Source organism: Lissotriton helveticus, chromosome 4_1 (assembly GCF_964261635.1).
Source record: "Lissotriton helveticus chromosome 4_1, aLisHel1.1, whole genome shotgun sequence".
Classification (NCBI taxonomy): domain Eukaryota; kingdom Metazoa; phylum Chordata; class Amphibia; order Caudata; family Salamandridae; genus Lissotriton; species Lissotriton helveticus.
In genome coordinates, this window is record NC_136063.1 from 715,479,543 (window position 1) to 715,506,397 (window position 26,855).

The 26,855-nt window shown below is 43.0% G+C and overlaps 1 protein-coding gene across 1 annotated transcript in view; it reads left to right on the forward strand.

Annotated features, from left to right (window-relative positions):
* Positions 1 to 26,855, forward strand: part of KLHL14 (kelch like family member 14) — a 165,230-nt gene that overhangs the window by 90,985 nt on the left and 47,390 nt on the right. Inside the window, exon 4 of the mRNA XM_078685674.1 lies at positions 25,002 to 25,091. Within this exon, the coding sequence (XP_078541800.1) occupies positions 25,002 to 25,091 (90 nt within the window). The remainder of the gene's footprint in view (positions 1 to 25,001; positions 25,092 to 26,855) is intronic.

Consider the following 26,855-nt stretch of genomic DNA (forward strand, 5'->3'; position numbering starts at 1 on the left):
GAGATTTACCAAAACACAAAATATGACATCGACAAAAGACGTGCAGTTTTAATTTGGGAGTGTGAAAATTGCAATGTTTCGAAATTCAAAGTTTCTAGCGCAATTTGGGTGCCTGACAATGATTTTTCACATATTACTTGGAATTTTACTCATGAGGTGATTTTCAAAAAAGTAACGACTTACGAGTACATGACTCGAGCACCTACATCGTCTTCGGGACACTGTGTGACGAAATTTCAGTGGCGTAATCATCACCTTGACAACGGATTACTCTCCATGTTCACTCCGTCCAAGCTAACAGCTGATGTCATCACTTTGCTTACGCAGCACAGCGCACGCGACGCAACATAGCGTCAATACGTCAATGGCAGCCATTTTAAATTCACTTTGCCGATATCATCGTCAGAAATACCGAGAAATATTGCCTACATCGATCGGAAACACAAATTGACAACTTTTCATTATTTTGTGAAAACCAAAATCCAAAGGTACTTTGAAAATATTTAGTTACCTATTGTGACTCTCAACTACGCTGATATGCACAGCTCAAGAACGAGTTATAACGTGCACGATTCAGAAATTCAGTATGCTCATCTGTTTCATGGATGACAGTTGAGAGATAGCTCCAATATTTCTTTATGTAAAGTGCAAACTTTAAAAGTTATACTTTCTTATCTACAGTTAGTATACATAATTTAATTTTGTTTGAGTTTTCCAGTAATTGGTGATTTTGTTTATTTAATGAAGAGAGCCATTCATATGCTTAACTTAGGTTGAGGTGCTCTGTTTTGTTTGATTCAGATTTTATTGATTGCAGACATGCATATGCTCATACGTTTATTACAGTCAATTTCATTTAGGGAAATATTGAATATGTACGTTTGCAGGACCACATTAGTGCCCAAACTCTGAAGTGCTCCATTCCTTTTAATGTGAGGGGTTCTAGTACTTCATGGTTTTAGGAGTTTACGGTTTGCATCCGATGATAAACCATGTTTTAAAAAAAAAAATTTTTTAAATCTTTTGAAGAGCTTTAATGCTTGTTGAACCACATATGTGCTCTAATAATTTAGAGATGTTCAATTAGTTCAATGTTTGTAGAAGTATTTTATTATGTGAACCACATTAGTGCTCTGACAATTTAAGAGGTGTTCACATGGTTTGATGTATACAGGGCCACAGGATGCTCATGTATAGAACCACAGGGGTTCAGTATATTAAAGAGCCACAGGATGCTCATGTATAGAACCACAGGGGTTCAGTATATTAGATGTTAGAACCATAGGGGTTCAGTATATTAAAGAGCCACAGGGTGCTCATGTATAGAACCATAGGGGTTCAGTATATTAGATGTTTAAAGAGCCACAGGGTGCTCATGTATAGAACCATAGGGGTTCAGTATATTAGATGTTTAAAGAGCCACAGGGTGCTCATGTATAGAACCATAGGGGTTCAGTATATTAGATGTTTAAAGAGCCACAGGGTGCTCTATAATTGATTCAATGTTTGAAGAGCCGATAGTTGTTCAATTTTAGAGATGTTTTTCAATGATATGAATCATTTAAATGCTCCAATGTTTTTCATTGTTATGAAACATTTAAATGCTCTAATGTTTTTAGAGGAATTCATATGTATTTTACCTAATCCATATATTTCCATTCTTGTGGATTTGTTATGTTGTAAGTGACGGTACTTACTTTCTTACTTTCACCTTTTAATGTTTTTACCTTTTCTTATTTTGTAGTTGTTTCTATTTCCATTCATGTGGATTTATTATTTTGTTTCTTACTTTCACCTTTTAATATTTTTATCTTATCTATTTACGTTACTTCCTTTCATACTTTCACCTATTGATGTTTTTATCTTTTCTATTTTGTTGTTATTTTTATTGTTTTTATTTCTTTCAAGGGGAAAGATGTGTTGCATTCTGCTTTTCCTTTCTTTCTGTCCTTCTTTAGTGTTGATTATAATTACCTCAGCATAGATCTATGATGTCACATAGAGTGCTGGGTGTGTATGTTTGAAATGACAGTTGATTACATCTGAAGCTGAGCAGCTACCTGTTGCTCCCGGTGGGGATTCATCTTAGACTTTACTGAATAAAATTCTTGTTTATATCCTGTACATCAATTCCTGATGACTAAGAATAAATCTGGATAAAGCAACGCAAGGACCTTTCATCATTTATTTAATTATTAAATTTTACAGACGCGAACCAGGCCAGGGCCTTGCGTTGACCCCAATCTCCTCTAGCCGATGTTGCAAAATCCTGTGGAAAAGGAAACCATGTCGAAGGCCTCCCTGAGATCCAGTAGGATCAGTGCCGAGGTTCTGCCCTCATCCAAAGCAGAGTGTATGAGTGTTTGCCCTGCCCTGAAATATCCTCAAATCTTCATGCCCTTGTACCACCAGTATAGTAGTAAGTCTTTTTGAAGGAAATGGTGGTAGAAGATGCTTTGTTTTGCATTTTGTTCTTCAAAGATTATAATGATACACTTGTCTGGTTTTTACCGTGTTCAATTTGCAATCACAACTCTTCCTAGCCATATCATTTTTACCTGCTCAGCTCATTAGCAGCAGCTATTATTTAGTAACGGAATAGACTAGAATAAAATATGGTTTTCTAAAGCGTGACAGAGTCACTCTTTGTGTAACCAGACCCTGGAGCAATTGAATTAAACATGGTGGAATCGAGGACGCTATGACGGCAGATGAAATCCAGCTTTCAAGGACTTTTCTTCAATTGTAGGCGATTAGTTAACACTCTCGGGCCAGGAGGAAGACTGTTCAAGAGTGTGTGGGACACAGTAGGACATACATGGGCCTCCATCCTGTGCTAGACCAATTGATGGTAAGCGGCTCAAAGGTGGGGAAGGGCGAAGAACATATCTGTGTAGACGATCTGGTGGTGTCCTAGAGAGCTTTAAATCCACCGTGTCTGATCTGCTAGAGGAGAGGTCGGTTAGATGGACTGTTTTAACTTCCACAAATGTGCCTGGAAAAAGAAACAAACGTAAATATGCAGGATTTTATATAAAGGTTGTGCCATTATTCCTTCAAAGAACAATCAGTTGTGAGGAGATTTTATGAGAGCCACATAATATTGGACACTATCATTATTTTCTCATTGAATTGCAGTTTTGTTTTGAAGTAGGCTTTGGCCAATAAAGAAAACGGAGATATCATCCTATAGCTTTAGGTTATTATGAACAAGAAAACATTAGATGCCATCAATGTGCACGCTATGCGCCACCTTGCGGCCTTTTTTAAAACTGCAAGTGGAAAAAGCTCGGGAACGATGAAGCACTTCAAAGGGATCCTGGCTTGCAAACCAACGATATATATATATACATTTTTTTTTAAATATCTTGATCGACGGTAAATAAAAACGTCTTACATGGTCTACATGACCTACACGTTGAAGGTCTGTTAAGAACCGCCTTCATATCTTACATTTTCCAAGACGGTGCGAACCCTGAAGAAAATGATTTGACAGCTAAAATGCAAGCACATATTAAACAACGAATGACTGAGAGTGTGCAGACAGCCATAGCGTTCTTGATGCCATGGCTGGTTGCTCATCGCGCTTTTTTTTTTTTTAGATGAAACTACTTTCTCTTTTTGCATTTTATTGGCTGCAGAGATTGCTCAGTGGGTTAGAAGCCTGTTTATATTTTGCACGACTCAGGAATAAAGCTTTGGCTATCTCTACCGTTCGATAAATTATGTTGCACACTTTCAAACAGCTGCCACATTTTCAGATCGTCTATGTGTAACATTTCCACGGCTCCGGAGTACGGATGAGTTACATTCTGCGGCCAAATGAGTGACACTTCGAGTTAGACTTTCTCACGAGTAAAACCACGCAGTGAAGCCCATGGAAAGAGATACATATCAGAAACTGACTCCTTTTGAGGAAAGATAAGCCCTAAAAGGACTTGAAACAGCTGTTATCCGAGAGAATGCGGAGTGGCAGGGCAGGTTCAGCAGCCACGCCAGTAGACAAGGCCTCTTCTGATCAGGCGGGTGGCTACCGGATGTGGTGTTGATTATTGTTGGCAGAGGCCTGCCAGGGCTGGCATCAGATGATGTGCCTTAAGGTTACTGCAGCTCTTTTTGCTGCAAAGTGCTCAGAGGCTGCCTGCTTGAGTGCTTGCTAGGCGCTGCTACTGTGAGTCCCCAGGCTTGTGCAGCACTGCAGCTTTTAGGTGTGCAGCTGCACAGACTGGGTGGGTATCCCAGTACACATGTGTCTCATGACCAGAAGAGGGCACCAGTGGGTTTTTGTCAGGGCATGAGTCGGGGGTCCACGCGGGTGAATGGCGTCCACCCACTATTTTCATAGGGTGAACACCGTCCACCCTGCCAAGAAGTTGGCCCCACTAAATAATGTGCTGAAGTCGCCCCGGTGTAACTACCAAACACCAGGACACTTTCAGCAGCGCCTGCGCGTTGTCGGCTTTCAATCTGCAGCAAGCAACAACTTGCCGGCGGGGAGGGGGCTGTCTTAGTGCAGACTCCTGCTGGGCCCATAACAAAGGCCGAATTTGAGAGGTCATCAGGCCTCATTTTGTTCCAGTCTCCTGGCTGGGAGCAGTCTGGAGTTTCACACCTAGAAGCAAATGCAGCAGAGGGGAAACAAAGGTTAGCACTTCACACATACTTAAGAGAGACAGCTTTTCACTTTGTTCAGGCTCTGTTTACTAGATATGCATGCACTGTAAGAATGTCAGATGTGTTTGTCTCTCCCAGTAATTACATAATATTAAATGTAATTTATATAGCGCTTACTACATCTAAGGAGGCGTTGAAATAATTTAAGTACCACTATTTTTTCTTGTATAGCGTTACTCATCCCAAAGCAGAGTGTCAGAGCGCTTTACATCACACCTACACATTAAACTCCTGGCTTGTGATGCCACTTCCTATGATGTCAATTCCTGTGATGCCACATGTAATGTCATGCGCCGTGATGTCATGTGCCGTGACATCACACATCGTGATGTCGCACACCGTGATGTCACTTGCATACTGCCTAACTAGGTTAGTCTCCCTACGTTTTTGTTGACTCAACTTAAGTCAGCAATATGCAGCAAAATGTCTAGGGGGAGGTGGGACCCTGGGAGCGGAGTTGATGATACTGCTGTACACCGCACTAGCAACCATCACAGCCCCTAGCGGGCACTTGTGATTGACACGCAGCACACCCTGTTAGGGTTGGAAAAGGGTTGGAAAAAAAACACTAAGCAATCCTGGACACCGAACAGAGAAGGCGCCGGATCCACTTGAGGCAGGGCCAGGACCCCTTTTATGGTTTTAACATGAGAGAGAGACTATTAACACGGCCCAGAGGCCACAGATTATTTGTTTATGAAGGAAGTTACAAAGTAACAACTTTTATGCCAGCAGCATGGGCCATCTCTATGAGCAACGAGTCACCTCTACTCGACCTGGGCCTTGCAGGCTATTATTGCCCGAGGCAGCCGCTCACAGCATGCGCACAGGCTGGTATCTTTACTATAATGGAGCTGCCTGCAGTGCCTCGCCATACTGGTAGGAGTTAGTAGTGCATGAAATAAGGTTTGAGTGCAGTGCTGTGAACGCCAGCACTAAAATGCGTTAGTCTAACCCCTGATACGTGGTATCTGTCAGTGCTGATAATAACGCACAGTAATCAAACATCAAGAGGCAATTGGGTTTGAATTGTGAAATACGTATATCATTATTTGTAAACAAGCCTCAGCTACTTTGCAGTCTGAAATCAGTAGAAAACTAATGACATAAAAAGCTTTAAAGTAGTACGTATCTTGCTATTGTGCTTTTGGCAAAAGAGAGCAAAGGGAAAATTGGTTAGTTTCCAAACACTAGTTACCCGTAGTGTATTTTACACTGTTTATTAGTCCTACCCCCATATTTGCTCATAACATTCCCTTTGCACTTACTCTCCACATCTGTGCTTTGAGCCCTACCAGACCCTATAGTTCGTTGTCCCCATGCTGCTACCCCTCTCCTCTTTCTGTTTTCACATTTTTTTCAACCTTCCTCTTCTGAACTGCCTTTCTTCCTCGCTTCAGGCTTTTGTGTGGTTCTGAAACAACACAGTCCTCTTTTCCCTGTCTCGCTCAAGAAACCTCATATGCGATTCCTGTCTTTGCTCCTAAACCCATATTTGCCTCTTTCTAACACTCTCTCCATTGGAGCGGAGAAGAGTTGCTCCACTTAAGTGCCACCCAAAGCCCCAGAGATGAAAAATAAAATCGTGATTCATTAGAATTTTATTTTTCATCATCCTAAACTGTGCGTCAAGACGGGTAGGGCCTGCTGAGTGACAGCAGGGAGGAGTGGTGGGCTGAGGGCTGCCTTTGCACGGTTTAAAGTGCGCATTGGCCAGCCGTCTTGTGACGGCCAGCCACATTAAACCTCTCAACCCAGCTGTCTTAAGACAGCTAGGTTGAGAGCAAGTGCAGGGCTCCAGTGCATTGCGAAGCACCAAGAGAGGCCGCTCCCACCAATGAGGGCACTGCTCACATGCTGGTTAACAGAACATTAGCAGGCCAGGATCAGTCTAGGGAGCTTTCTGAGGCCTGCCCTGCAGTCCACGGCAGAAGAGGTCGGAGTAAGGAGGACGTCATTCTTCACGATCCGGTAAGTGTTTTTCTTTCTTTCTTTTGTCTGCCTGGGCGCGCACCCATCCATTTGCCCGCCTCCCCTTAGTAGATGCCAGCTGCCACTGTGCTCCAGGGTCTCCAGGGTCTAGAAGCTCTCCAAGTGGCAAACAGGCAACATAGCTAAGCTGCATAAAATAACAAAACGAAATAATTCGCACATAAACTAATCAATAAGTACCATTGTCAGTGTCTTATTGTAAAATCCCAAAGTGGTAATGGAAAGTGTTCAACTTTGCTTGGAAGGAACTGTGAGTAAACCCAGAGCTGCAGTCCATCACTTGTATTAGCTCATTGGTCACTTACAAGAAAGGAACAAACGTAACACCAATCATTCCAGCCCCAAAACCAAATTAAGAAGTCGAGTGAAATATCTAGATCACGTTCTGTGTACTAAGAACAATCAGCAACACCTTTGTATCAGTTTTCACTGTTCAAAAAGTCCCAATGAAGGTCATTGTCATTGGTTGTATCTCTGAGGGACCCCTTTATGCATTCTAGTGCCAAATAATGAGCTCTAATACTAATTGTAAGGAACTAGAACAATGGTACACTGAGCTAGGAAAGCATTTTATTTGAAACTTACAGCTCGAAACAATTAGTTTGGAAAAATTTGGAATTGAACTTTGATCGCTAACAAAACCTATATTGGCTTGACCACACAAATGAGCTAGGACAAGAGTTAGAATACTAAACCTACTAATTTGAGGTAACGACAATAAAAGATAATAATGAGCACCATGGAAAGCCTGGAACCCAAAAAGGACAAGAACTGAGGCATTGTGTATGTACATTTGAAATAGGATGATTGAAAGGGGCCATGCTGCAGGAAAGGCGTTGTATCCAAATGCAGGCTTTATTTGGGCATGTTCAAGGAACAGAACAGCATTTTGTAAAAATGTCTACTCTAGGAAATTGTTTATATATTTAAATGTCAATAGTAGACACAAACTCCCTCCTGAGAAGTGTTGTACAAACAAGGATTTGCTTTGCAAAAGGTCTTGCATTTGCGAGAGTTTAAGCTATTGGCATTGTAAATGACAATGCCTTTTATTTATGTTTTAAAAACCAAAACAAAAATAAAAGGCATTGTCATTTACAATGCCAATAGCTCGAAATTGCGTAAATGCGAGACCTAGTGCATTGCAAATGCTTGTTTAATATGGCCCCTTGACAACTTTCCTCACCTTTGCTTGTTGTTAAGAACACTCAAGGGGAAAAAGAAAACACTTAAAGGCGTGTATGGAGCAGAAAATTGTACATAGCTAAGCATCAACAAGTGAATATTTTCCTCCTCAGGGTTCTTTGGTGACGTAAGCAAAGTTACTTGGAACGGCTCTGTGGACAACAACCCGCAGTTGTTATTTTCACACATAAAATCCTTCTACAAATAAGGTAATAGTTTCTGTGAATTATCTGAACTCTGCTTTGCAGTGCTGCCATGAGTATAGTTCTTGGAATAAGACCCGTATTCCTGAGTAGTGAGCCAATAGCAGCATTCTATATGATCAAATTACGCAACCGTGACCTCTCGCGAAGATCTTGACTACACGCGGTGTGTCGTGTTACAGCTTTATGCAAATTACGCTTGATTGAGTTTGTGTTTTCATGAGAAACTCTGACGAATCGCATGAAACATTTAACCAGCTTATAATTATTTCAGTAGCACTTTAAAATAATGGCATATCAATTAAAATCGAAATTAGTGTTGAATTACTCTGGAATTAGAGTAATGAAATCAACCAACATTAATGATGTTATAAAGAATACCAAATGAATTCATAATGACCGGTCACGGGCATATTTATCTGAAATTTAAAAACAAACGCAGTCGTGTTGTGAAGGTTTCGACAGGCCACTTATCTTCACAGGCTTCAGTATCTGAAGCCCTTGATGAAATAGAAAATGCAGATACTGTCAAACATTCCTTTATAGCCTTTAACTTATGGAACACTAGAGTCCTGTTTCTCTTCCCTTGTGGAAAGTTTGTCATTTAAGTTAAAAGTCCTCATGTTGGCACCTTCCCAGCGTTTGTTATTGGACTTCAGACCTGTTTGGAAAGTGCCTCTCCCAGTAAAGTGACCTTTTTAAATGGAGGGAAGTGGGTTCAGATGACAGTCATGATAAATGCGGTCATGTTCACTCAATAAAAAAAGACCCAGTGCATTTGAGGATAAATCAGTGAAATGTACAGCCCCACCTGTCTGTCTCCATCATTCATTTCCACTGTCACTTCCACAGTGCCTGATGGATCACAGTTGCTGTAAAATTAGACAGCCTTTAATCTCATTTCATCCTGATTAGCTTCTCTTTACCCTTTCCCTCTAACTCACTGACTGACACGCTAGGCGCTCACGCCGCGCACCGCGCTCTGAGCAAAGAGCACAACTTATTCCCCACTTCCCATCTTTCAGAGAAATCCACTTTTTTCTCCCCCTTATCCATAGCTCAGCTATTGACACCATGCTCAGGCCTTGTAAATATGACTAATATTCGAATTAAATCACATTGGAAGTGAAGCAGAATCACAGGACACCGTAAATGTGGCTTGGGTTGTTAATTTAGCACAGGATTAGGGAAAAAAGCTACAGTATGAAAACCAAGGATCCTTGTGAAAATGAAGAAGTGGATGGGCTTTGCTGTAACTAGTCCAGAACTTTTATTGATTTTTGGAAAGGCAGGTTGTTGCTACATAGGCAAAAATACGTACATTCTATGTTTTTTGCTACCATAAAACATCACTCATTTCTACAGAAAGGAATAGGACACCACTATGATAGGTAACATTGAGTTAAATAGCATTTTGTGCAAATAAGCACGATTTGTCTGTGTATGTACCTGCCTTCTCGGTCTCTTCTGAAGGAGCCATTGTTCAGAACTAGAGGCATTAATTGACGCAGGTCTTTGCATATAGTTCGGCCGCACTGGGGCCATCACCCCCTCCAATGCAGAAAAGTGAATGGTTGCCTCAACACGTTTGACCTGTTTTAAAAATAATTTCAGATTTACTCTTTTTTGTTTCCTTCTGTGAAGTAAATTAACTTTGTTTAATTCACAAGATAAGTATGGAGTACTCCTGAGAACGTGTGACAGTAAGTTTCCAAAGATTAGTTGAGGAATTAATTTCTTCATTCCTGACTTCTGGAATGTGAGCATTTTTTCACATACATAATAGTAGCAGATGTACCACCACACAAGAAAGGATGTGCCACTTAAACGAAATTATATTTGTTTTTTTTATGTGTTTTTCCCCACTGAGACATTTTTATTTCCTCATAGGAAAAAAAACCTATTTCATAAACCGCCACAACGCTGTGAGGTGTTACCAGTCCATTTTCCCTTGGCTGCAGATTCATACCAGACCTAGATGGGAGTATATTTCTGGTTATATCTAATGTGGCAATGTGTCTGCCAAAAGTTTGTTAATACCCACAGCAAAATCAGAAGCACCTATCAGTAGTACTTTTTCAAGAAGAGGTCATTGAGAGTGCTGTAAAATGCATTAGAGTGCAGGCATTAAATTGGTGACTAGGAATTATTTAATTTAGTATAAGACTATTTTTGAAATGTGTTTCCATATGTTACTGAAATTAGTTGACAATTTTATCTTATCTCTTATGGTATTTTCTAGTTTTACTTTCCAAAAGGTTCAAATCCAGCAAAGTGACCTGCAGTCACAATGTTTCATGCTATTGATTTAAATCTCCAAGACAGTAAAAGGATGCAAAGAAAATTATTATTGTGCCACAGTGCAAACTACTTGCTTCAAGGCCCCAACCAACAACTTCCAGAATTCCAACCCTTTGGTGAAAAGTTAGAATCAAACTATTTCTGGTCAGTGGTAACGTTTTCCCTTTTTCTTTGCTTGGTTTCCTGTGGGGGATGTATTCTTTCAGTGGAAATCTTTAAAGAAGAGCAGTGTCTTATAATAATGTCCCCAAACTAGTATACATCTTAGTTAGTTGGATTTTCCCCTCAGCATGTCAGTACAATTGATGTCTGATTGAAAAGTCCTATCCACGTGCTAATAACTTGCTGCTGTAGTAAAATTAACTCTCATTTGAATTTGTTTTACAAATCCATTGCCATTAAAATGGATTCGTTCCTACACCAAAAGCCAATAAAATGCCCTTCAACAAGAGACTGGGGTTAATAGGATGCAGGAGACAACAACTAGCCAGAAACCTTCCCCAGGTCTCACAGGCAGAGTATGTCTCCCCCATTGGCCGCTGTGAGGTAGACCGTTCTGTCTGATGGGATACTATACAGGTAAAGGCCAAAATGTCTCATTACATAAGGGTACTGCTTCCTTAGAAGAAGTCCTTAATTTGAGAGCAACCTTTGGTCCAAAAGAATTCATCATCCATCGCTCCTAGTTTTTCCCAAATTTCTTGGCAAAGTTTAACTTTTTTTAGTTGAAAAGACAGGGAATAAATCTTTATAATGTTCTACACCAACAGAAGATAGAAGGGAGCTGAAGCTCTCATTCTGACTTCCTGGTGTCTGGCTTTGTGGTATGTCGGAGAAAGAGCTGTGATCCTGTGTGTGCACAAGAGTGCCTGGTTTCTTCCTACTCGTTAGGCGCCCACACACACACTATAATTCCAGCGCTACCAAACTTTTTTGGCAAACTCTGAGGTTTGCTGCATGGAATATATGGTTGGCTTCAATAATACATTGACCAGGCCAGAGATAAGGAACCATATTTTCTGAAGCACGGCCCAGCTCCTCCATTTCTGCACCCTGAGGTACAAAAAGGGTACATCAGTGACACATTTCAGTTTATTAGATAACAGATTTATGATATCTACTCCAAGGCAAGACAGGCCGCACTGATCAATTCAGTGGCGTAACACAGGCCCCCGCAAACCCCGCAGTGCGGGGGGGCCCCAAGCTGCAGGGGCCCCCCTCAGCACAGTACTAAGGCCTGAGAGCTCCGGATTAAATCCGGAGCGGGGGCCCCTCCATGTACCTAGCAGGGGCCCCCCTTAACTTTCGTTACGCCACTGGATCAAGTCACTGGGAAAGTAAGTGAGGCACACCAGTAAGTTCTGCATGAGATGGACATTGGCAGAAGAAATGTGAGTGAAGTAGAGTGTTTGTGTGCTGGGGAAATGGTGTATTTAACTAAAAGCTGATGCACTATGGGGAAGAAAGACGTGAAGGCCTGATTTGTTAAAATCTTGTAAATCTCCTGATACTTAGGCATATTCCTATATGCAGTAGAGCTTTACAACTCAATACCCAGTTCACAAACCCTTTAGAGACATGCACGACTTCTTACACTTCTCGCCATACCCCGGTGTTCCATGTCGAATGAGAGACATCCAGTGACACAGAGAATGGCTTAATACACTGTGTAGAAGAAGCAAATCTTTCCCATAAATCAACTATTTTTGTAAAATAATCAAGCAATATTTGAGTTCATCCCACTACAATAACTAATAATGACTGGTCTAATGTAAGAAACAAATACACATTACATAGCCAAAGAAATGACGAATGGCATGTGTCCACTAACTGGTACCACTTAATAATATAAATTATCATGAATTAAAAAACATTTCTCAAGTAAATATACACACATTTTTTAAATTCTATAAATTCTCCCAATAGAAAAGTGTGAAATTGTATTTATGAATTCACAACATCCCCTCCTTGGTAATAGAGATAAGCAGCATAGCCGCATCATTCATACTCTCACCATCCGAGATGGAAATACCGTTTTGTTGCATTCAATTGAAGAGTCTGTTTAATTTAAAATGCTTTTTTTTACAAAATGGATAGAAAAGGTTGCCTTGCAGACCTCCTTCTCTTTAAAGTATATTTTTTAGAAGTACAATCAGTAAGGGCCTGATTATGAATTTGGCGGTGTGGGAGCGGGGAGGCATGGCACCGCCTGCTCCCACCCTGCCAAACTCACCTGCCGACCACCCACTGGATTAGTACTTGTAATCCGGTTAGGCGGTCCTGTGGTGGCTGGCCCACGGTGCTGCCTTTGAAAGGCTAATAGGAGAGCCTTAGAAAGGCAGCAATGTTGGACAGCCACAGGGCATTCCCGCAAGGCTTGGACTGTAAAATCCATGCAGTGCTGGAACCGGGAGTGTAAAAAGACAGGGAGGCACACCATTTGCCCCCCCATGCACTGAGGCACCAGGGGGGCCAGTAGCACCCCCTAAGTTTCCTCACCACCACCCTTTTTATGGCTGACTCACCACCATGAAGAGGAGGGCAGTGAGGAAATTCATAATATGGTTGGCGGTGCCCCAACCACACCATCAAGCATATTGTGGCCTCAGACTGGCGGCTCTCTGGAGGTTCAACCATTTTACTTGTAATACAACAGTTGGACCACTGGTGCTGTGGTCCCCAACTGCCACCGCACCTCCACCCCAAGTTTGGCGGTCCAACTCCTAATCAAGATCTAACTGCTGAGGGGAAGATTTAGAAGGACTCGTGCATCCCTACATATTAGCAGGGATGCGCCAGTATCGATGCAACACTCAATTCTACACTTACGCCCCCACAGATGTGTCGCATTTACAGTGCTGCGCACCATGGCGCAGGGATAGACAGATGCATGTCGCATCTGATGGCGTAAGGGCGGCGCATTGCTGGAGTCGTGTCACAAGCACAACGCAACTCCAGCAATGTTAAGGGACCGCCCATACCTAATGTGCTGCGCCACTCAGCGTAAGGTTTCGCTGCAGCGGCCTCTGAAAAGTGCACTGCGTCACTTTTATGAGGATTTTTCCTACTGAACGCCCACCCTCCGGGGCACATTTACAAGCCCCATATGACATTTTTGCGCCGCTGTTGCGTCACGTTTCGTGACGCAGCAGCAGCGTAAAAATGCGGCCCATTTTCAACTTAACGCATCTAGGGAGCCCTGCGTCACATACCTGCGTCAGGTATAATGTATGCAGGGTGGGGGCTCCAACGCAAAAAAGCCTCGTAGAAGTGACGCAGTGAAATCTACAAGATTTCACTGCGCCACTTCTAGGGCGCCACTGCGTCAAATTCTTACGCCTGCTTGAAGCAGGCATAAGGTGTGACGCAGTACAATGATGATAGGCCTCCCCTGCATTGCTGGGGTTGCGTCGTGCTTGCGACATGACTCCAGCAATGCGTGACTTTTGCGTCAACAGATGAGTCAGAATTTCGGACACATCAGAATTTCTGAAGCATCTGTCAATCCTTGCGCCATGGTGCACCGTATTGTAAATACGGCGCATCCATAGTGGCTCAAGGGTTTCTAATGGTGGTGCAGGGAAAGTGACGCATCTTTACAGATGCGTCACTTTCTTGTAAATCTGCCTCTCCATATATTAAACCTGACGCAGGTTTAATATGGTGTAGGGCTTTACAACCTAGAGGCGTCACTTTGTAAATAAGTCGCAATGTGGCTCATGGTTTACGCCACGGCTGCATCACAGAAGTGACGCAACGGCGGCGTAAATGTGTCGCAAGGGGCTGGTAAATCTGCCCCAGATAATCTTGTTTAAAATCTCGGTTGTTAGCAAGAACTACCCCTTCAGTGCTATACTTGGTGTTGAATCCCAAGTAATATCGAGCTCCTATTCTCATTCTGAACCCGTCACGAACCCTTTATACACAAGGTCCACAAACTAATCATGTTTCGCACTTTTTTCTTCACAAGGACATTTTGTATATGTAATGTATCTCCATCTTTCACACTCCATGCAAAAAAGAGGGTGTTTCCACACACATTGTGCACTACTTATGCATGACTCATTCAACTATAGTGGACCACTGAAATTGTGTGTAAGTAGGATAAAAGTATGTTGCAGTGCAGAGTTAAGTATACTATGCAGCCAGAATGTGTGCATTAACCTTCAGAATTCGGTATATTCTGGGGCTTCATTATAGAGATATGTTTCTTTTTAACAGATATTGATGCAAAAGGCATACTAGCGCTATGCATTTGACAATGGTTTCATAAGAAAGAAAAGATCCTCTTGAAACTGTTTTTCACTAGCAAATACTGATTTGACGTTGCCTTGCTTGGAAGCCTCGTTTAATGAACATGCTCCCTTCTAATTCTCAGAGCAAAATAGCTAGTCTAGAATATACAATGGTGCACTAAGCGGAAAGAAGTCTTCATGTGCACACCTCTTGTAATAAAACGTGTTTTTTTTTATTCTGCATATCAAGGTTATATGTTAGAACATAAGTGTTCATGTTTAACAAAGCAAATCATTTTTATGTTATTTAAATAGGCTGCTATTTTTTTCATGCTTCAGGCAAAAGCCCTTCTCGTCCAGTCCATCAGTTGGGAACATTATTGCTGTCTGGAAAAATTTCCCTTCATTAAGGCCATTTTAATACCTGAATGTAGCAATCAGCAACTGAAATGTGACTAGCTAGCCCCTGCAAATTATCCATACAGGAGAAATGGCATGAACAACGCGGACAGAGCCAACTGTGCCACGGTTGCCTTAACCACGCATATGACTTAATCACGCATATGCGTGGTTAAGGCAATGCGCGGTCTAGATGCTGAAATGGGCGGGCCCAAGAACAAGAATGATCGGGAGAGGACGCAGTGAGGTAAGTGAGGCTGCGGCTCAGTTTTGGAAGTGTAGGGGGTAGTTTTTAAGGGTCGGTGTCGTTTTTAGGGCATTGGGGACAAAGTAGTTTTTAGGACTCTGGGGGTCGGGGTAGTTTTTAGGGCTCAGGGGGAGGGTCGGTGTCATTTTTAGGGCTCAGGGTGCGGTCGGGATACTTTTTAGGGCTTGGGGTATCGGGGTAGTTTGTAGGGCTCAGGGGAGGGTCAGAGAAGTTTTTATGGCTCTGGAGGGGACGGGTTAGTTTTAAGGATTCAGGGTGGAGTTGGGGTACATTGTGAACTCGGGGGACAAGGTAGTTGTTAGGGCTAAGGGCAGGTGGCGTAGTGTGTGAACTTTACCACACATCCCTATACCAGTCATGCCTTTACCACGAAATTGCACTGTGAAGGAATGCGTGGTAAAGGCATGCGTGGTAAAGGAATGCGTCGTTCAGATGCATTCTTGGTTTAGGCAGCGTAGTAGAGGCATGCGTGGTCTAGCCATGCGTGCCTCTGTCAACACTGCACTGCACTTTACGTGGAGCATTTGTTTGAGTAAATTTAGTTCCCTTTGAGCTAGAAATGCTTTTGTTCAATTCCTTATGTTATGCAACAGATGATGGAATATGTGTCCATAGTGACAAATCCATGACTCCAGGGGCCCCTAGGTATAAGTTTAGGGTATATGTGAAAATTGCATTTCAAATGTTGGTAAAATCTATGGGTGCTGAAATCATTACATTGCATGTCTCTAACCACTACTTCCCATGACACTCTCCTAGGTATGCCCTCAGGGCACTTCTTATGAATGATGGAAAAAATGCATACGGTTTGAAACTTCTGACTCCTAAGTGACATAACCACATGCTTGTAATGGTCATTGAATCTTTGAGAAGGAAGAAAATGGTTTAACTGAGGAGCTTGAAACTTTTTCGATGCATAAGTCAGTCTTATGCATTGTAAAATAACTGAAAATCAGGCCTAGGACATGTGCAGCTGTTTGTAAAATATATGAAATGTGTTTGTATGAGATTGTGTAAAGTTGGTAAATGTGATGGAGAAAGGTGGAGTGGGTCTGTAGCAGAGAGTTATCCTGCAGGCAATGGTGTGAGCTGTGTGCATATGTCTTTGTGTGATTAGGTATGTGTGTGCTTATGAGAGAGGCAAGGTGTGCTTGTATCGGAGAGCTCTATGGTTTGCATGTGTGTGAGTGGGGTTTGCTCTGTGTGGCAGCAGCCCAAGTAGCTCTCTGCTGTCTAAATGTAATGAATTTGTGTCATCAGTCGCCCTCTTCACTTACTCTTTCGGGATAGGACTGGGACAGAAAATAGGCCCAGGCACCAAAATAAAAGTGCCCCCCATTAGCGAATCAGGTAGCTAAACAAAGTGGCCCACATTTACAAATAGGGCATTTTAGAACATGTGAAGACACCTTGTAAGGGTATTTTGCAAGGTATGGCAGACTGCATGCATTTGTGCTTGTTGCAAGCAATGTCTGTTTTAATATCATGGAAACCAACAGGAAAAACCATCCCACCATATCATAAAATAGGCCTACAAACCACCCAAAAACTGGCCTACTCACTGATCTATCAGGTCAGCCTCTCTGGCACTGCCTGATTGTCCTGTAGGCAGGTCCGACCTTGCACACTTCCTATAATCTAATCTCCACCATTTTCATAACCAAAGAACTCACCAAGGTGATAGTATAAGAACCAAAAACTGCCATTTCCTATGTGATTTGAGAGCACTCTAGCAACAAAAATAGGGCATTCTTGAACATGATGTAGCAGCACTGACATGCTCACGCTATTGAAAAGGGTGTAAATGAACTGTAAGAAACACACTGAATGGCCAAAAACAGCATTTTGTTTTGGCACTTCTGATTGTCATCGCCCACTACATAAGTTATCGAAGAGGATTTGAGTTTTGCCCTCATGATGCTTCCTAATTCAATACAAAACACATTCCTCACCTTTATCATAATTTATAAAAGTTGTGCAATGTTACTGTTGTGTTGAGACAAAGGATATATTCCCTTCACATGAGCCTCCAGGACTCTGAAGTCCCATCCTTTGAGAATCCGTTCTTCCACTACTTCAATCAAACAGGATTTATAAATTGTGGCTAGTCACCCAGAGAGTATCTAGGCGCTTGCAGGCCCCAGAGGCTTATTCGAACAGTCAGGTTTTGAGGGCCATTCGGAATCCCAGAAGTGAAGTGATGGTCCTGAGGTGCGTAGGGAGGCTGTTCTAGGTCTTAGCTGCGATGTGGGAGAAGAAGCGTCCTCCACTTCTGCTTCGGTATATGCAGGGAGTATGGGCAAGTGTAAGGGAAGTGGAGCATAGTCTTCTCGATAGTTGGTGGAAGTTCAGGCGGTGGTTAATGTAGGCGGGTCCTTGGTTGTGTAGAGCCTTGTGTACGTGGGGCAGCTGCTTCAATTGGCATCTCTTCTGTACGGGGAGCCAGTTGAGATTCCTGAGGTGGGATTTGATGTGGGTTCGTCGAGGAATGCCGAGGTTGAGCGTTGAGCTGCAGCTTTCTGTATGGTCTGAAGTCCTTGTAAAAGGTGTGCAGCAATTACTACATAGAGGTCATTGCAATAGTCCAGTCCACTGGTGTTGAGGGCTTGTGTCACAGTGTGTCTTGTGTGCAGTGGCAGCCACTTGAAGATCATATGTAGCATGCAAAGAGTGAGGAAGCAGGCAGAGGAGACGGCGTTGATCTGTGATTTCATGGTGAGCTTGTTGTCAATGATGATTCGGGGGTTTCTGATGTGGTTGGAGGGAGTGGGTGTGGGTTCTAGGTCTGATGGCCACCAGGAGTCACTCCATGTGTTGCTGCTGTTGCCAAAGATCAGCAGCATCATGTCTTTTAGGATTTGGGCATTTATCATTACAGATTCCTTTTTGTACAGAATCTTTAACATTTGCAATCAGATGGTGTAACAGTAATAGCCCTTTTACAGAAGATCTTCACCCATTTAATGAAGTCGGTCTTTGTATGCAAGTCCCAAATCTACATCAAGCTCATATGAACAGAAGGATAACCTAATGTGGGCACATGAAAGAAATGAAAAGAGGGGCATCTGCAAGCTCTTAGAGTCTAATGTCCTCCCAGCAAAAGTCGCACATGACTCACTTGGAGCACAGGTTTTCCTTGATATGTCAGTTAATGACCTTCTCATCGACCCTTAAACCTGAAGATTGAGTACCATAAGGCTAACCAGGCACTAGTTCCTAGTCTGTACCAGTGTGCACCCTTAATGGGTGCACCCAGGGCAAATTGGGACCAGGCAGCTTATTGCAACCTGCACCTACAGGCGGCTGTCCCTTAGGAGTCGCCGGACCCACCATGCCTCCTTCCAGAGGGCATCAATAGAGGCACACTAAGCTTTGCCTTGCTTTTTGGATGACTGACAGCTAGTGCACACTCCAACATCCTCTTCAATGCTTTTTGCTCATATCGGTACTGTGGTGTGAGCCCGTGGGCAATAGCGTTCCCTCATTTTGATGGGGCCATGAGCCTATGGAGAATGAGGGAACGTGACCTTCACGTTTCCGGATTGTAATTAGTGTGCCTTGGAAAATACACAGTAGTGATTGCAAATGGGGCTGCACAAGTCTGTGTGTCCCCTTCTCTTACAGGAAAGTGCCCCAGCTGCCCATAAAACAGACATAAGCACCTGTTGTATCCCAAGGGCACGTCTCTACTCCACTTCGAGCAGGAGCAGTTAGAGCAGGCAGACCTTGATGCAGAGCTCTGGCCAGGGACCAGGGTTCGATTCCCCCCTCGGTGGGTCTCCGGCTCATTAATTCCCCTGACTGGATATTCCCGCCTCAGTGCCTGTTCTGATCATGGGTCCCACGCTGCAACTCTGGGCAATAGCTTGCTTAGTCTCCACAACGGCCGCAAAAGCGCTGGGATGCCTGGCTGCACCTGGGGGGTGCCCAGGAGTGGACATTTCTCAGGAAAGCCAGGAAGGGTTCCTAAGCGGTATACGGACAGCGCCGGGACACCTCCGGTGGAGGTAGCTGTGCGCTTTACAAATTCCGACATTTTACTTCCCGGACTCTATTCCCCCTTTCAGAACCCAAGAAAAAAGTGTGTGATCCCAAAACAAATCTTGTTGTTTCACTCTGCCTCAAAATTACAACAGTTTGTAATTTGAAAGTGTAAAAAACACTATCCTCTACAGTTACGTAGTCCCCTCGTCATCACAGCCTGGTTTCTGTAACCTAGTCCTAGTCTTAACCTAGTATTAACTACACCCATATACTGATATATATTTCAGAAACTCATTCTCGAGAAGCCCCCCCCCCCTCCCAACAATAACAGCCTCCGTAAAATTGTTCACCACCCTATCATCCAGGTCTGCACTATACGCACTATTAGGAATAAAAATAAAATGTAAACATTGGATAATTCAAATTTGAGGCATTGTGGCCGTAAACACCAACGCTAGATATTAAACAAGACTTTCATTGCGCAATTTAAATGATGTTCTTTTCTTTTAACAACATTTTGAAGAAAACCTTTTTTAATCCTATAGTGTGCATTTAATATACGATATCTCGCAGCATTAGTCTGTAAGAGTAAATAATAAATCGAGTGAGATGCGAGCTGTGTAACCCGCAGAATTCCAGGCGCGAGGCAGCCCGCCTTTTTGGCAGTGGCGAGCAGAGGATGGCGTCGGAGCTGGCCCTGAGTCATATTGATTTCCCACTGCACTGGTTTCCTAAGTGCTCTGTTGATCCGTGTCAAGCAATAAGTTCCCTGCCTGCGCGTGCACATCACCCCCATTTGTCCTCACCTAGATTTAAGGTGCCATTTGATGAGTTGAACAAGGACATCATTTTGTGCCAGTGGCCTGAAAGAGTTTTATATGATATGAAAGCTTATCCCGTGCTTTCTTACATTTATCATATCATTGTATTACACTGGAAGTGAAACATATAATTCTGTTTTATACACGGATCATGTGTCGCGTGCCGTGGAACAGCGCAGTAAAAATGCAGTGTATGCTTCTGCCAGTCCTTATTTGAGAATCTTTAAACAACATTCCATGTGAGCGGGCGCACAGTGGCATAATGATAGTATTTACTACAGTTTTAATCCGGCTCCTTGCGGTTATTGCGTCATTCTTTTGATTACTACTATTAAAACGTGTGAATAAAGTACACTTTTAAAAACCAGCATCTAAAAATATCCATCTGCATAAGGAAGACATCATCTTCGCAAGATCAATTGTTTTAATATTTGCTATTGCAAAAAAAAAACAGCAGTTAAATTAAAATACACTCAGAAAAATCAGCTTGTTTTTATCTGTAAATATTCATAGGTGGATGAAGAGTTGTGTCTCTAACCAGTTACAGCAAAAAGGCACCAGCACTAAGCCACCAGAATCTCTAGGGTCACGAAAATGACCTTTGAGATAATGGCATCACAGGAAGTGATGTCACAGGAAGTAGATAAAAGAACCATATTTTATGCAAACATTTTCATATGGCCTCACAATCTATCTGTGGGAGGTACAAAGGTTTACATGGAAAGAGAAGTTCTCTTAAGAAGTCAACAATGCTACATTGTTACATTTGACTGAATGAAAGGGCTTTGGGAAGCGCTAAAGGGAATGAAAAAGGGGGCATGACCTCATATACCTCAGTAATGTTTAACAGCACCCCAGGTACACTATTCACCATCACAACCTGTCCTGTTGCAGAATCATATAGTCCTCGGATTTCAGAATCATAACTTGTCACCCAGTTTCAAAGGCATGACATTTATCTCTAGTTGTAGGACTACTGCTTGTCCCACTCATTCGAACAAGGCAGGTACATCCGTTTTGGAAGCACTGCCTGGCATAGTTTGTCCACCTGCTCCAGAATCATAGCATTTTCTGTAGTCTCCAAAAGATGACATGGCTACCGGGCTCAAAATATTGTCCAATGTTATCTGACACATTGCATGTCAGACAGGTTATGAACTATGGCAGGCCCACTGTTTCAGAATCATGACTTGACTACTGGTTTATGAATAAAGGCATGCCTTCTTAATGAAGAATCAGGTAATTTCCAGCAATTTCCGGAACTATTCCCTGGTTTCCTGAGCCAAATATGCCAGATTTCCCCAGCAAATGAGCAATGGATCACTCTACAAAGTAGGAAGTTAGGGACCATTTCAGGATTCTGCAAACAATTGACTAGGGGTGAAGGCAAACAAGGATGATCTGAAAGAGTTAGGAGCATCCTTGTTGCTGGCAGATGAGGTCCTCATTGAAGATAAGCATGTTTACCATCTTTTCGAAGTGGACGAGTGAAGAAGCAAATATGATCTCTTGTGGGATTTGCTGTTCCAAACTGAAGTTATGTATCACAGGAGAACGTGTCTTCGTTTCGTTTTCGCTTCTAGAATTCAGGTTTGGGGATGCGTCTTCTTTTTGTTGCATGGGACTCATTCATGTATTGGGCTTCCCTATAGGAAGCCTATCTCTGATCGCATAAAGGTCCTTCACTTGCTTCTTGTCCACAAGTGCATCCTATTGGGGACGTTTACAACAAGGCACTAGGCAACATTTGCCCCAGATTAATGTGTTTGGGAAGTGCAAAGTCAGACAGAGGGAGTGCAAAAGCAGTGAGGTGGGTGACATAGACCCCACTAATGGATGCCACTTGTTTTAGATATGCCCACTTGGGTTTTAAGAAAAGCACGCATGTTCCTGCTTATGTATGTTGGTTATTAGGGTCAGCGATAGCACACATGTTCCTGATTTTGTATGTTGCTGATTAGGGCCAGCCATTACTGGCGGCGTCACATGGCTATGCTCTTAAAGTTTCAGTGTCCGTGTCTTTCCCACATTATCATCCTTAGACCCAGAGATCATTTTACGAACCTAATCCATACATTTGATGACACATGATTGTGTACCCCATAGTTTAAGTAATGACCACCACTGAGATAAACATTCAGAGTGTACACAATTAGCATGATTTAATCATTCCTTCAAACTGTGTTTCAGCATCACATAACATTTTATAAATAAACAGTATATTGGTGGAGGTGACGGCACAGTGCTCAAGTGAGTCAAATGTGTAGTAAACATCAAGAAACTGAAGATACATGCACATTAAATGTACATGTTTTGACTGAGTAATCGCTGTGAGTCAAAACAAGATGATATATTCCTCTTTATGTTTTCGCTAGGAAAGTTCACAGAGCAAATTCGGTCCAAAACAGGCATGGTTGATATTTTGTTCCTTAGGAGATAATCTGTGGGGCTCTTCATCCATCACAGTTAGAAACTTTTAATGTAGTATCCATAGAAAAATTAGAGCAGTGCCTCCGAGTGCGGATGTCCTAAAGGTAGAAAAAATACTAAACAAGTGTGGTTCAGGGACCTACTTCTGGCAGTTACTTGTGAAGAAACCCATATGACTTGTACTCCGAACAAGAACAGAAGCCAGATTGGAACCGGAAGCAGTCCTGAGGCTTCTGCAAGGTGGGCGGTGTTAAGTAAGAGCCTGTCACATTCCAGACTCTACCGCAGCAAACCAGCATTTCAGATGTATTAGCTGGTGGGCAATGGAGGAGTTATGGGCAGCATGAGGGACAATGACAAGAACGAAAGGCAATGGCAGGAAATGGGAAGCGATGGCAAGGTGGGCAGTGACAGAAGGGGGAATATTTAAAGGAGGGAAGTGAAATGATGAGCATTGACGCAAGAGAGAGGCATAGATGGGCGAGAGCGACATTGACTAAAACGATGGGAAGTCATGCCAGGAAGGTGAACACCTACGTGAGAGATGCAGGATGTCCAGGAGTTCCGGTCCCATGTCTCTTGTGTCCGCCACTGGTCTCAGCTTTGCTGTGAGTGAAGGTCGGGTCAGAGATGTCTGGAAGTCCATGTCCTGTGTCGCAGATTCTTCAGGATCCGGCGGGAGACTCGAAAATGCAGACCGGCAAAGATGCTGTTGGTGCCTGTTTGAAAAGGGTGGTCACTCCTTGACTACAAGGGAGATGTCTTCCATCTTCCAGTCAAAATGGAATGTCGAAGGTCCAGGATATATGTTTCAGAGTTTCGTCCAGGGTAATCTAAAGTCCTAGGGACTGGGATCCTTTACTTATACTAAGTTTAGGGTTTGGACTAACTTTAAGGTCCCTCCTAGGGGTGGACCTGGGGTGGGGGTGGTTACACCCCTTCCCCTTTGTCCATTTTCGCGCCAGAGCTGGGGCTGAGTGCCCCAGCAACCGGTTTAAACTGGGAAATGCATGGAACACCTAGTGTGCCCCAGGCAGTGTCTGAAAAGCATTCACTGAATGCAGCCCTCCCTGCCCCAATACACAAAGAGCCTGTCAGGGGAGGTGCTAGCACCTCCCTGGGCAGGAAACCTATTGTCCAAGCCTCCCCTGCCAGAGTTTCGTACAGCAGCAGGAGGGGAGACTCGTGTCTGTGACAGCAGCATCCATTTTGTAATACTGGGGCTCTGTTTAACTTTAACCGGGTAAACCAGTAACTACATGTCTTCTCCCTCTAGAAGGGTGGAATGATACCCCTGCCGCCAGGATAGGTGGGGGAGGGGGGTAGTATTCCAAAGTGTTTGACACCTTACAAGACATGTTTTGATAAAGCCAAACCAAAGTTAGCAATAACCGTGAGGATTATAATGCACTTAAGAGTATATGGTATGGCTATATCACAGAACAGCTATAAGGAGATGGTTCTGAAAATGCCGAGGGGCTCAGCTCATGCTAGGGCACCCTCTCACATAAAACCAAGCACTCTGCCTCCAGGATTGTCAAGGCCTGCCACAGGAGTGACTTATAGGTGTATATGTGTCTATATGTATATATAGATATAGGTATACTATATCTAAGTAAGGGGTGATTACACCACCTTACCCAGGTTGTGTAAACAGACCTGTGGGGTCAGTTAGGAAGGCAAACCAGGGGTGGCATAATACATGCTGCAGCCCCTGGTGGGCCTAGGGTGCACCTATGACCTGGGTACCTATGGTACACTATACAGGGGCTCACAAGGGTGACCCATAAAACCAATCTGGTATGTCCCTAAAGTACATTGAGTCCATTTTGTAGAGAAAGCAGATAGACTGGGGCCCTGAAAAGCAGGGTCCCACCCAGTCCAACTAAGTCGAAAACCAGCAAAACACCAGGCAAAAAGTGGGGGTAACCATATAGTCAGATATCCACCTTCCTACAAGTACTCTGGCCGGAGAGTTCCTGATTGAATCTGGAGGGGGGATTGCAGGTGGGCCCCCTCAAGTTTTGTTACGCCACTGTGGTAGGCACAGATATCTTTGATTGTTGGTAATGTTTATGCTTTATCTTCTTCAGTTTCACAGTCCTCGTTCTTTTGGCTAAAAATTAAAAAGGTTATTAAAATTTGTTCTAAGTGCTTGTAGTTTGCATGAGTAAAAAATGTTCATAGAAGTAAATTTTGCCTTACACCATTTGTACCCCGATAACATCACAGGCTGATGAAGCCTATTTGCTGATTAATGGCCAGGGTTAGGGCAACGAGTGGAAACTACACAAAGTAAACAGGAAGTCCTGTTTACTTTCTGTTCCTGTTGCTGCCTTCGTGACCCAGAGAACAACCATAACAAGAGAAGTGCCAGGGTTTCCAAAGAGCCAATCATGTCTTGTAAATGCGGTCCCTGGTACCGCTAATTGACATCCATTTATGTGTAGTTGGTACATTGAACAACAGTTTGGGCTTGCTAACATTAAGTGTGTGTTTTCTTTTGCAGTCATGCCGTATAACAGTGCTCATCATTGCGTTGTGGAAGTTGAAAACTTCTTGTTTTTATTGGGAGGAGAAGACCAGTGGAACCCCAATGGTGAGTGCCTCTCTCCTCGTGCACAAAGGTTTCATGTAATGTGGTGGTCGCTCTGGGTTAACCGGGGCATTGTTCTGTGGCATGGAGCATCCAAGGGCCACTCGGAGCCACATTGAAGCCACTTTTGAAAGCACTCACTGAATATAACATAAATAAATTGAAAGATATGACTCTACGAACTAGATAAAACCGTAGAGAAAATACTTTTAAATATGGATAACACCAACACTGCCAGTTATATTTCTGATGAGGATTGAACAAGGACCCTTTCGTAATTTGTTTTAAAATGTTAACTTCTTCATGATCTACGTAATCTTAATTTTATCTGCGTGGGTGATGGACAGTAGTATCCCATGCCACGCTTCGGCATGGCTTAATTGCCCTCTTAAGCGCCTAGAGTGCACAAGATTTCTGTGTGCTAGTGACACCGTTTCTTTATTCACTTATATTGGCCTATGATGGTGCGAATGTGGTGCCCCTTCTGTTCCTCTGTAAAGTGGTGTCTGCTGGCTGAGAGCATGGTAAGTGTGCTAGTGCATAGACTCCTTACTCTCTGGGACTGGTAATGTCTGTAAATGCTTGAAGCCACCGGGTATCTTCATGGAGGCTCTCTTTCGTGCCCTTGCTTTGGTGTGCAGTCAGAACATTCCTGTTTGCACATAATGGCTACTTCATAGATGTGGACATTGCCCATCTGTACAAAAACCTGGATAGATACCTCTTGGCGATATTTTGCCCAGAGTACTTAAAAGAAAAACTTGTGTTGAGCTGGTGTGGTACCAAATGCCAAATCTATACACCTGTTTATTAATTTGTAAATGTTTACATTGATATTTTGCTGATCAAGGGCCAGGTTAGTTAATTGCCATGCCGCTGTGAAAAGTTCTTAGAAGACATGGTACATGTGGGGTGGCCGAATTCTCACAATTAAAAGCCGGGACAGACTGCAGACATAGAAGCAGAAGTACACTTTGGGAGTAACTAGGCATAGAAGAGCTTCAATGACAGCACATTATAGGGGGAATGTCGTTTACGACGCAACTTTTAGCACGCAGTGCTATTACAACGCGGTCTTTAAATCACATTCTATTACAACGCATGACTCTGGGGGGCGCTCAAGGATAGGGAATACTCTTAATTTACTATCCAACACCTTCCCTAGTGTCAACAGGGACTGGTGTTGGAATAGTAAATTAAAATATTCACTATCCAACACCCCTTTCTGTTATGCGTTGTAAAAGAATGCGTAATAAAAACGGCGTTGTTACAGCATGCGTGCTAAAAGCATGCGTTGTAACAACGTACATCCCATTATAGGAGGAAATTATGAACAAGTAGCTCTCCAGATGTTGACAGATACATTTTGGAATTAAACAGTGAGGGCATCGTGCTGTCTGGCATTACTTTGCGGCAGGGAGGCTTTCCAAGGATAGTGCATGGGTGTTCCCGTGCATCCACCCTTGGATTTTGACACAAACCCATATTTACAAATAGTTGTAGACGTGGGTTTGCACCAAATTGGTTCACCTGGCTGAGGCTAGTATAACGAGGAGAAATATATGTATTCCTACTTGTAATTTCTTCTTTGCATGTGCCCTGCATCCTCTAATAAGATCTACACTCATGTGTGCAGAGACTCTGAATTTGGGGCGAGGTTCTCGTACATAAAAGTATAGACAAAACATGCATTTTGTGTTTTGCAGTACGTTATGTAGTACTACAAAGTGCATTTTGAGACTCGGGCTCTAAGAGTTTATCTGAGAG